Here is a 12,446-nt window from a genome sequence, read left to right on the forward strand (position 1 = left end):
TGGTCTGAATGACAATAGTTTTACTTTGACTTTTTGACTTTGATTATTGTCTTGTTTTTCCTCTTCAGTCACTATTGTAACCTCTTTAGCAATTAATATAACTATTCCCCTTTTCCTTTGTCCCTGATATTGTGCTGGATATCCATCCTGAAATCCTTTCTTTATCAAACTCACATGCTCATTTCTTTCCAAATGTGTCTTCTACAGCATTGCTATTTGCATACATTTCTTAATATAATTAAGTACTCTTCCTTTTTGTCTATACCTGTAAGGCAATTATGATAAAAAGCAATTGTTCCCACCTGTTATACATTACAGTTTTTTGAATGTTTATTTCCAGCTTTTGTGTTACATGCACACACTAATATTTGGCAGGCTTATCTTTTTATACATTTGTTTCTTCTCATCTCCATTTGAACCTGTGTCATGTGTTTCAATACTTTGTTTGATTGAAAACCCACAAACAAAAAAGTACATTTTCTAAACACCCCATCCCTTATTAGCTTAGAACAAACACACAAACTGATGTATATCTTTAAAAAATTAAATTTAACCCTTCAGGTAAGAACAATTGTCCCAAATCCACAGCTGCAACATCAGACAATACCTTACCTAAAATTAATGTTACCCATGCTAAAGCACATGCTACAGCCTGTCTTCCTGCTTTCACTGATTGGTGTCTCTTCTTTTCTTATCTCTGTTCCTCTCCCAGATGTTAAAAGCAGCTTGTATGTTTTCAGAAAATATTAACTTTTAGCCCTAAGAAAAAGTGCAGTGGCTATCTTTAAGTAAAACTAAATTGCACGTTATTCTGTTAAATGCATTAAATTATTAAGGTTGTTAGTAAGGCTGCTATCTCTTATTCAGGTCCCATAATTTCAAAATTTATTTTTAACTGAACTGTTTGTCATTGTACCTTTACGTTCTGCATTTTCCTCAGCAAAGAATGCTCAGAAGTCTTAAGATTAATTACTTGTACCTGCAGATAGCTTATCTCCATGGAAAAGTACTTAGTAATAAATCTTTGTGAATTTCACTCAGAACAGAATATTCAGCTGCCTTCAGCTGCAGACATCTTGACTCCCACTGAACATTTGCTAATGGAACAAAACAAGCTAATACCTTTGCAGTTGTAAGAAACTTATCATTTTTCAGGGCTTTTATCATTACAAAAAGATTTGATCTTCTTCATGTTTCACCGTTGCAGTCCTGACTTGTGAGATTTCCTTCAGTGGAAGCCCTTGGTCAGCTCAACTATCAGAGTAAACATCTACCTCCTCCTAAGGCTGGTGGATGTCCTTCCCCTGACATCAATACACTTGGGTATAAAAAGAGCCATCCAATGCCATTACATCAGTCTTTTCTTGCCATTGGAGCCCAAAGCAGTATTTCAGTGCATTGGTTGGTCCTCACCAGAAAGAAGTCTCCTAAAGCTAAGTACCCCATTGGGGAACTGTTCTTCTTGCTTTAACAAATGTCAGATAAGGTCAACAATTGTCTCCGCTGTAGTAAGCAAATCCCACACCGAGACTTTCACACTTTGTGTATCACCCATCTAGGACTGAATCACAATGTCTGTAATTGTTGTTTTTGCACACATTTCAATTCTAGGACTGTTAGGCATAGGGCTGAAATCTTAGCAAGACATCCTAGGTTGCAATCTTACACACATCATTCAGTAGCATCTGCCGGTCATCCTGAGGTTGAGCTCTGTAAGCATAAGAAAGACAAAGGAAAAAGACCCAGGCTTAGGGACAACAACCATTCACCATCAGCTGCTCCTCTAAGGCCCATTATCACTGAAGAAGGTGAGGCACTTTCTCAGCCCCCTTCTGCAACTGAGGCGGTGGTGCAGGCCTCTGTTGAGACCCTTACATAGTCTGACATGCTGTCAGGTCCCTCAACTTCTATACAGGCCTTGGCTTTCAGTTCATCATTTGAGTCCAGAGTTGTTCAGCAGACATCCACTTCCAATGAGTGATCTTGTACTGGCGACGTTCCTTTGAGGCATCAGCCTGCTTCTGTTCTGCCTTACAAAGAGACTGGCATCAGGATGGCATATGTACCTAGGCCCAAGGCTAAAGCTATTTCTAAGAAGGGTTCTACCTAAGGTCCTATGCCTAGGCCTACTTGCTCCCACTCAGCAGGTTATCAGCAAGACCTGGTCGTTAGCTGAGGATCTCATCTCCTTAGTCAGAGCTAGGCAACCCCCTTTGGAGTCTTCCTCCAAGGAAAAGGAAGAAGGATCCTACCCCTGACATTTTCTCTGAACCTTCTGATTCAGATGAGGATTCTGACCAGGAGGGGTCTGTCTTTGAGGAAGGGACCCTACTTTACTTCCTTTGAGGATTCAGATCCTGAGGAGAATCTACCACCAGCTTCACCTCCTGAAGACATCACTTTTGGAGAAACACTCCATGCCATGATGGAACATTTCCAGTGAGAGGCATAGGAATACCCACAATCTAAAAAGAGGGTTAAGGAGTTCCTTGACCTCCCAGAACACAAACCTTTGGCTATTCCTCCCATATTGGAGGTGGTAGGGATGTTTTCATGGACTCTTCCCTGAACTCAGGATCTCTACTCCCAGCCCCTTGAAAACCAGACAGGTTTTACAGGGTGTTGGACTCACATACATAACTCTTCAAAAACCCCTCTGCTGACCCAGAGGTTGTCACTCCAGGTCCCAAGGAAGCAAACATCAGCTCTTCTAAGAAACTTTTACTATTGACAAGGAAAGCAGGGCCCTTGATAGGTATGGTAAAAAAAAGTCTACACCTCCGCTTCCCTAGCCATGACGGCCCTTAACTGCCAGTTTCATATGATAAAATGTTGACAAAGTATTTTAGATAAAAATGAAACAAAAGATTTCCTCCTGGGAGGACAGGAACATTTCTCAAGAATTGTTGGACCTTTGCCATTCCAGCTCCCTGGTGGCTAGACAGTCTTTAAACTGTGGCTATGATGCTATGGAGGCCTCTAGCCTAGCTGCTGTATATAGCTTTGTCATTAGAAGACATGCTTGGCTTACATAGCAGACCCTTCCAGACATGTCAAATCCAAACTTCTAGATGCAGTCCTGAATAAGGACTTTCTTTTTCAACCAAAGGCTGAGGCTGTGCTGAAAAAGATGGAAGATAAAGTGAAATCTATGCAGACTGTCAAAGACTTCCTCCAAGTTCAGCCTCCGAGTTCTAGTAGGAATTTTCCCACTTAACACTGATCCCTTCACTCTCAATCAAAAGGCAGCCAGAGGAAGCCTCTGAGGGAAAGGCCTCAAAGGCAAAAAACCTAGGCAGTGTTCCTCAAGAACCCCCAGGCAGGAGAGTTCTAGGCCACAGGGCCCTGGCAGAAAGCAGCAATGACTCTTTCCCCTCCCCCTTCAGAAAAGATAGGAGGAAGACTAGGAGGAAGGTTATCCCGGTTCAAAGAAAACTGGTACCTCATTACTTCAGACAAGTGGGTTCTGAAGGTTATCTCTGATGGTTGCAAACTCACTTTCAGAGAGCCATTAACATACTCAGGTTATCTAGATGTTGCATGAAATCAAAAAGCAGAGGCACTTTCTCAGATTCACAACCTATGCTCACAGGGCTCAGTGGAACTAGTACCAGATCATCTAACAGGGAAAGTGTTCTACACCAGGCTGTTCTTGGTTCCCAGAAAGGAAGGCTGTTGGTGCCCTATCCTAGACCTGTCCACTCTCGATCAGTCCCTGCTGGTACCAAAATTCAAAATGTTGTCTCTTCTCCCCATGATAGCCCCTCGGGCCTTAATGGTCACCTTAGACCTAAAAGATGCTTACATGCACATACCCATAGAGGAATCTTGCAGAAGTTTTCTGCATTTCAGGGCAGGTAACAGTCACTTTCAATTCTCTGTACTGCCCTTTTGGCTTGTCTACTACTCCAGGGTCCTCACAAAGTGTTTATCTCCTGAGATCACCTTCTGCAGAACAAGAGGGATCCAGGTTTACCCCTGTCTGGATGACTGCCTCATTCAAGCCGTGAGTCAGTCAAAGCGCCTCAAGGATCTGGCCTTCAATCAGACCCTCCTCATCTCTTTGGGGTTCAGCATAAATCTTCACAAGTCCAATACAGAACCATCCACCAGGATAGATTTCCTGGTAGCTCTTCTGGATTCCTCCTTTCAAAAGGCTTTCCTCCAAAAAAATTCTCCTTCAGCAGTTGCATTGTCACCTCACAGCAAGAGGTTCTCTGGTTCGAGTCTCGGCTGGGATGCCTTCTGTGCAGAGTCTGCATGCCCTCCCTGCATTCATGTGGGTTTCCTCCTGGTACTCCGGTTTCCTCCCACGTTAGAAAGGCATGCGTCTGGAGCGTTTCTCCCTGGGCCTCCACCAAAAATTGGTTTCATTCAAAGTCGTACTTTCCCAGTAAACAAAATAATAAAAAAATAAATAAATAAAAATAATAAAAACTTGCTCAGGGTCACATACACTCTACTTTTTAAGACCATTGATATAATTCATACCCATTCATGTCATACACTTTATGTCTCAGAGGCATGACCAGTATATTGTACTGCTTCCTTATAAGGAAAGAAACCCAATTAGTTTTGTAGTCATATTTTATGTGAGTAGGTCGAAGGAAAAGAAAACAATGTCCACATGTGTTTGTGATACACTAGTATTCTGAGAATTATTTTACTGTATCCTGTCTGCCAAGACAGTTTTAGAATCTGAACCTCACTCTGTTTTGTTGTTCTTATTTTTGGAGTTTAATGTATTCTCCAACAGATGTTTAGTGAGTTAAGATGTTGTGAGGTTGTATGAAGAACACATCTGTTAGCTGGTTTACTGAGTGTTAACTGCACATCTGTTTTCTTGTTAAGACAAATTAGCAAACCATACAGGAAATGATATCAGGGCCAAACAAGCATAGTCAGAATTAAAACTAGAATGCAGAGTCAGCACGAGGATTCAGATTCTGGGCAGAAAGAAAATACATCAAGGCTGCAGCAGCACATGCTGCTGTTTGAATGTATTTCCATATAATAATCTATCTGCAGAGTTGTGTTTCATTTGCTTGTTTCACATACTTTCTATATGTAATTGACTCATTGAAATGTAACTGCCCCAGAGGTAGTAGCTTGCCATCCAAGAATTTGTATGCTAGCAGTGAGAAAGCAAAAGTACCATAGTCCCCTGTATCCTGCTCAGGGTCAAAGGAGAGACAGAGCCTATACCAGCAAGCAGTGAGGTAAAACGAAAGTTAGTCCTAGATAAGATACCAGTCTGTCTATGGACACATAGCATGCACACACTGATGCAAACATACACACACATGCACATACACACACACATGCACACACACACACACACACACACACACACACACACACACACACACACACACACACACACACACAGCACACGAGTAGTTTATAGCATTGTCAGCCAGTTAGCTTCTCTTTCAAATTTGAGAGTAAACCAGAAACCATAAAAGAAAACTTACACAAACACAAGGAGGCCATGTAGACCCTGCAGAGAAGGCAACTCAGACAGGAGGAAAACCAAGGCATCAAGTGCGGTAAGACAGTGAAGGTAAATACTGTGCCAGCCACTCTGAGTTTAATTTTCTACATTCTCTGTTTGCATGTTATGTGGCCCAGAGCGAGTAAGTTAGACAGCATTTCTGAGTTGCCCCTAAACAGAGGCATGTGTGCCTAGAGGGCTTATCCAATTGTATAAAAAGAGAAAAAATGCAAAACGTTAACTTATCTAAGCGTAAGTGGTATTTTAATGATTTAAGTTAGCAACATGTGAACTTAAGCAGTACTTGACCAGATTTAGTAGTTTTTTGTAGCCTTTATAACTTGTCTAGAGAAGAGAAGAAAAGGCCTTAAAAAATGTAGGGACAGTGAGTGGTCAGTGAGCGCATACACATACAAACACAGCTTATTGTTCTTAAGGGTAAGAATGAAAACTCTTTGGGCCTTGTCTTGACTGTATTTATTAATGTTGTTTCTTCTTGTCGCCGGGCAGAACAAGTGGCACAGAATGTCATAAAATCCCACCTAGAGACTTGTCGGTATACCACAGAGGAGCTGAAGAGACTGACATGGATGCACTACACACAGGAGGAAGTTCGAAATTTGCAGACTAAGGTAATGTCCTTCCTGTTTTGTCACCTTTTCTGATTACTTGGTCTTTCTTTTTATTTTTATTTCAGCCTCCTCTGTAATTAATGTCCTTTCCTGTTTTCCCCCTTTGTTCTCTTATATGACTCATTCTAGCACAGTAGAAGGAACGGCAGCTGTAGACTGAAGTAGAACAAGGTTACATTTCCTGTTTTATTAATATAGGGGACAGAGCATAATGCACTCTCTTTTCAGTAATGAGAAGTGCTTTTCAGCACATAAATATAGCTGCATCCTGAGTAGTATGCTTATGTGGTGAGTATGTAGCCTGTGACAGTATAAAGGATCTTTTTTTGTCATATTACTATCGTGAATATTACATCATTATTCTGTGTGATGGAAGGATTGTTCAGCTCAGGGCTTAACTATGGCTATTAGTGTTTAAGAAAATGCTACCAAAGCAAAATCTTTTTCCATGGTTTTACAGTGCCAGCCTTAGTAATGCACACATATGTAATCATTTGAAATATTCGAAAAAAATGGCTTGTACTTACTCATTTGGGAAGGGCCAAGGCAAGATGAGAAGTGTTGTTGTTATTATTATTATTATTATTATTATTATTATTAGTATTGTTATTCTAAATCTTCATAAAAGTGAGTACAAAATGTATAAATGTTCTCTTATCCTGTCCCTGAGCCTTCTGTCAATTTTACCTACATAGAAGGCAGGACAGGATATACACTGAGCAAGCTATACTACATGTTCGTGTTACAGTTGGCTTCCACACCACTTATAAAACATTGAGAAGTAACCGGATGAACAAATATAGTATTTTCAAGTATGTAATTACAAAAATTACAACTGTTGCATGGGGATGTACATTTAAGTACAGAATCAAAACTGTGAGAAAAATTCTTCTTGTTCCTAAATAAAAAATGAGGGTTGTCACCTACTACCTCTTTAATACATGGGTCAACAGTCAAAACCCCCCAGTGTCTCTGAATAATGTCTTTAACATTCCCTACGTCATGTGTAAAACATAGAGGACATTTCTGAACAGATAGAGGTTCATAGGTTCATAGGTTCATACTAGGCTATCTGTCCTAGGGCATTTATAAGCCTAGCCAGAGTGTGTTTGGCTTTTGCTACCCATTTTAAATTAATTTTGCTATGCCCTTTTTTGAGGTTAGTATACTGTGCCTCTGTCTAACAGTGACACAGAAGTGATACCCAGGGTAAACCTACGATCTCCCATCCACTCATCAAGATTCCTCTTGAAGAGAGTCAATGAGGGACTCTGCCTAACCTGGACTGGGATTTTATTCCAGAGTGAAGGAAGCCTCTGGGTTATGAATCTGTCCCTCCAGCATGTCCTATTTATTTTAGTGCTGAGGTTCAAGTCTCTCGAGCACGTAGCTCGATGGGATTTGGATTTTCTGAGGTGCAGCATGTCCATTAATTCTGGGTTGGACATGGCTTTATACATCAGGCACAGATCGCCTCTGAGCAGGCGGTATGCCACTGAGTAAAGCTGGAGTTTCTTTAACCGGGCAGCATATGGCATCTGTTTGAGCCCTTTGATCCTCTTGGTGAGGTACTTTTGGGGTCTTTCCAGTTGCTGCAGGTGTCTGGTAAGGTACATCCGAAAAGGGGCATTGTACTCAATTATGGACCTGATGAGGGATGAGTAAAGAGGCACGATGACCTCCCCTGATCTAGATGTGAATCCCTTCATGATTAGGTGGGCTATATAAAATGTTTTTCTAACCACTTTGGCCACGTGGTTGTCAAATGAGAGATTGCTATCAACTTGGGTCCCCAGGTGCCTAATTACTTCTTCTGTACTTAATGGATTACCACCTATGTGGTCATTTGTGGGCACTTTGTTTTTGCCAAAGGGGATGACTATACACTTTTTGGCATTTAGCTTGAGGCCATGGCTCTGGCACCAGTTGTCTGTTTCTATGAGGCCCTTTTGGAGGATGCTTATGTCGGCTGGAGAACAAACAAGTTCTCCTTTTCCCAATGAGCCATGATTAAGTTGGCGTAGCTATTGGCACAAGATGTGCCCATAGCCATGCCATCTTTCTGAATGTACAAATTCTCATGGAACAAAAAGAGGTTATTCTCCAGTACAATTTCCAACAAAAGGCATAATAAATCCACTTTAACAGAGCTAAAATCCGTTTGTTGTATGAGGTAATTATAAATACACTCTATACCTTCCTGATTCGGAATAACTGTAAAGAGAGATTTAACATGAACAAAGTATTAATTATACCACTGTTGTTCCATCTACTTCAGTGAATGCTGATTTAAATATACAGGAACCTGTGGTTAGGAGGAAAATAACCACACCTAATATTGCTGGAGGATCGACACATCCTCCCCCTTTCTTGATAACCGATATTCGAGGAAGGGGAAGGAGTCGATCTATGAGCAGGGGGAGACAGAAATGGAAAGCCACTGGGGGAGAATAAACAGGCCCAACTCTGAAGAGAATGTGTGAACGGACAACACTACAATAGTTTGGAACATTTCACACAGATCTCTAGATAGGGATGAGTCGGAACTATTGAACATGGGCCTATCATTTATACCAACAGTAAACAGTGATCTAACAGATACCATCAAAGACACTAAATTATTTGTAAGGAATGTTCAATTGAAATTATTATTTGGGAATAGAAACAATAATATTCATGTACCACAGTTTACTAAACCTAGTTTATACATCCCCAGTTATCATCCTTTATTGGATGCATTCAGTAAACTAGTAGAAGATGATGTCTACAACTTATGTCAGAATTGTGAAAATGTAAATAGAAGAGGTAATTTAACACGTGGACATAAGTTAGCCTTATAAAGACTCAGAAATGATCATAACATCATCATCAGGCCAGCAGACAGGGGTGGCCCTATTATAGTGATGGATATGCATGAATATAATCATTTGATGACTGAAATGCTTGCTGAGAATAGATTTTATTCAATTATACACATTGATGATGTTCAAGCATATGTTTTAAGGCTTTATGATACCCTAAATGTTTCAGTTAAGAGTCATGTGATTAGTTTAGAACTATATAAGTTCTTTAGAGGTGATAATCCATTGATACCTACCATCCATGGCCTGCCCAAAGTACACAAGGACCCCCTTCATCTGCCTATGAGACCTACTGTGGCTGGTAGAGGGTGAGTTACTAAACCAATGTTGTTATACATTGAGAAGATGTTAAGGCCCATAGTAGATATGAATTCTGTTATTTTAAGAGATACTAAACAGTTTCTATTAGACTTGTATGTGAGGATGGAAACAGTGAATGATGATGTCCCTTTTATTTTAGTGACTCTAGATGTTAAATCTCTCTTTACAGTTATTCTGAATCAGGAAGGTATAGAGTATATTTATAATTACCTCATACAACAAACTGATTTTAGTTCTGTTAAAGTGGATTTATTATGCCTTTTGTTGGAAATTGTACTGGAGAATAACCTCTTTTTGTTCCATGAGAATTTGTACATTCAGAAAGATGGTGTGGCTATGGGCACATCTTGTGCCAATAGCTACGCCAACTTAGTCATGGCTCATTGGGAAAAGGAGAACTTGTTTGTTCTACCTAGGTTTCAGAGATACGTCACTTTTTATAAACGTTTTGTGGACGATATATTTTTTCTATGGACAGGCATAAATAAAGAATTGTACACTTTTTTTGAAGAGGTCAATTCCCTTACACATTATTTGAAATTTACCATGACAGAATCAACATCTAGGATTACTTTCTTAGATGTTTTTATAGAGAGGTTGAGTAATGGTAAATTGAACACTAGTGTTCACAGAAAATCCTGTTACAAGAACACATTATTATATAGGGTGAGTATGCATCCTAGCTATGTTTTTAAAAACATTATCAAGCTGGCAAACTACTGAAGAAGTCGTTGGGGAAAGTGTTTCATTTTGATGTCTGTGAAGTGCTTGTGCATGCATGGAAAAACTATTGAAGGGGTCGTTGCAGGAAATGTTTCATTTTGATGTCATTTAAGTGCTTGTGCCTACATGAACAAACTACTGAAGGGTTCACTGGGGAGAGTGTTTCATCTTGATGTTTGTGAAGTGTTTGTGCCTACATGGACAAACTACTGAAGGGGTCATTGGGGGGAAATGTTTAATTCTGATATCACTGAAGTGCTTGTGCATACAGGGACAAACTACTGAAGGGGTCATTGGGGGAGATGTTTCATTTTGGTGCTTGTGCCTACATGGACAAATTACTGAAGGGGTCATTGGGGGAGATGTTTCATTTTGGTGCTTGTGCCTACATGGACAAATTACTGAAGGGGTCATTGGGGGAGATGTTTCATTTTGGTGCTTGTGCCTACATGGACAAATTACTGAAGGGGTCATTGGGTGAGATGTTTCATTTTGGTGCTTGTGCCTACATGGACAAATTTCTGAAGGGGTCATTGGGGGAGATGTTTCATTTTGGTGCTTGTGCCTACATGGACAAATTACTGAAGGGGTCATTGGGGGAGATGTTTAATTTTGGTGCTTGTGCCTACATGGACAAATTACTGAAGGGGTTATTGGGGGAGATGTTTCATTTTGGTGCTTGTGCATATGTGCAAAAAAATTAACTAAGAATACTCCACCAGGCACAAATGAATCGAAGCTCCAAGGAAAAATTGCTTTAATAAGCACTTAAAAAAACAGACTGGATCAGACTGGAAAGAAAAGAACAATAAACATCCCACATAGACGCCATTTAAATGAAACATCACAGTTATACTAATTTTAAAAAAGGTGGTGGAGTTTTTTGAATGCATATGTGGCCATACTACTGAAGTGGTAGCTGTGGTTAAATGGTATCATTTTGGTGCTCATGCATGAATGGACTCACTACTGAAGAGACTGATGTACAAATAATTGATGCTCACATGTGTAGGGGAGGGGAGTTAAAATAAATTACTTTGTCCAAGTGTTGCTATTTTTAGTTTATTACATTCTGATATCTGAGGTATATTTAGTCAATAAAGCTGGCATTAATTGTTGGATGTAAGGGTTGTCTGTGGAGAAGTGACTGACACCGTTGTCAATTGTTTAAAACTGGCTTTGCAGTAGTATTATACATAATTTTGTTCACTTTCTGTAACAATCAAATGTCAGCATTGCACTGAATAAGTAGCTATCTTGTGGTGGTCTGGGCAGGATATGTGTGACAGCAACTGGTCATTGCCATAGTGTTGCACTAAGTAGTGTTGCATATATCTTTTTGGTTCTTCTTTTGAGTTTCTGGCCATTCATTCCTTCTATGTGAAGTTCTTTTCTCTTTATGGATTTTATCCAAGTTGTTTGGTTTCTTCTCCCAGACACTAAGCAGTATAATATATGCATGTAGCCATTTCCCAGTCTAATCTCTGTGGGGTACACAGAAGATAACTGCCTTTTTGGAGGGTTATGCAGGCAGTATTCCCAGAAAGACTGAATATATTTCTTTACTCATGATTTTTTGTTCAGGCCATCATCAGAACTTAGTTAAAAAAAAAAATCTAAGATGCACCTCAGTGCATCTGCAACTTTGCCCCCCATCTTAATTCAGTTACTTCCTCTAAAATTAAATTACAGTAAAGTCTTGGACAGTTACTGTTAAAAGCATGAAGGGTTAAAAGTATGAGGGTATTAAAGTACAAATAACTTTCACACAAGACAGTTCAGCAGAGAATGACAATCTCCTTGAATGAAAAAGCAAGAAAGAAGTAATCTGTCTGGGTGGTGTGAGCCCAAGATACAGAGATCACGTGGGGAGTGCAGGGAAGAACAGTGTGTAACAGGAGGACCTATGAAGTGTTGATTACTACCAAATATCTGAGGTATATATAGTCAGTAAAGTGGCTATAATGAGTGGGTTTGTACTGAAGCAGTCTGTGGACAAAAGTGAATGACCCTGTCTCTTCAATCATAGGTAACAGTTATTGACCTAGTGTAATACAGCCCCACTCCAGTGTATTTGGCTCCACCCATTCAGTTGCTTCCTGCAACCCCCTTGTTTTGAAGTCACCAGCCGCCACTGAGCATTTCCTAATTACTGGATGCCCCCTGTATGCAAGAATGGCTAAAAGGATATGGTGGTATTTGTGAAAGACTCACTTCAGTACTTCTGCTGACTTAACAGGAAGGTGTGAAGTTAGCAGAAAACATGTACATCAAATTTGGAACCATGCATCGATTCCTGTGGGAATTATAAAGCCAATGCTGTGTGCAGCAGTGGCTGTGCATTACTACTGTTTTGTAATAGGTAATATAGTGTACCAGACACCTTCTGTGCTTGGTGCTACAAGTCAAAGCAGG

At 40.1% G+C, this 12,446-nt stretch overlaps 1 protein-coding gene across 1 annotated transcript in view; it reads left to right on the forward strand.

The window, feature by feature from the left end:
- The window catches only part of LOC122787328 (nuclear receptor ROR-beta-like), a 236,934-nt gene that overhangs the window by 146,272 nt on the left and 78,216 nt on the right, over window positions 1-12,446 (forward strand). The window contains exon 5 of the mRNA XM_044053974.1: window positions 6,005-6,126. Within this exon, the coding sequence (XP_043909909.1) occupies window positions 6,005-6,126 (122 nt within the window). The remainder of the gene's footprint in view (window positions 1-6,004; window positions 6,127-12,446) is intronic.

Source organism: Protopterus annectens, chromosome 13.part0, assembly GCF_019279795.1.
Source record: "Protopterus annectens isolate FY-2018-M chromosome 13.part0, PAN1.0, whole genome shotgun sequence".
NCBI lineage: Eukaryota > Metazoa > Chordata > Ceratodontiformes > Protopteridae > Protopterus > Protopterus annectens.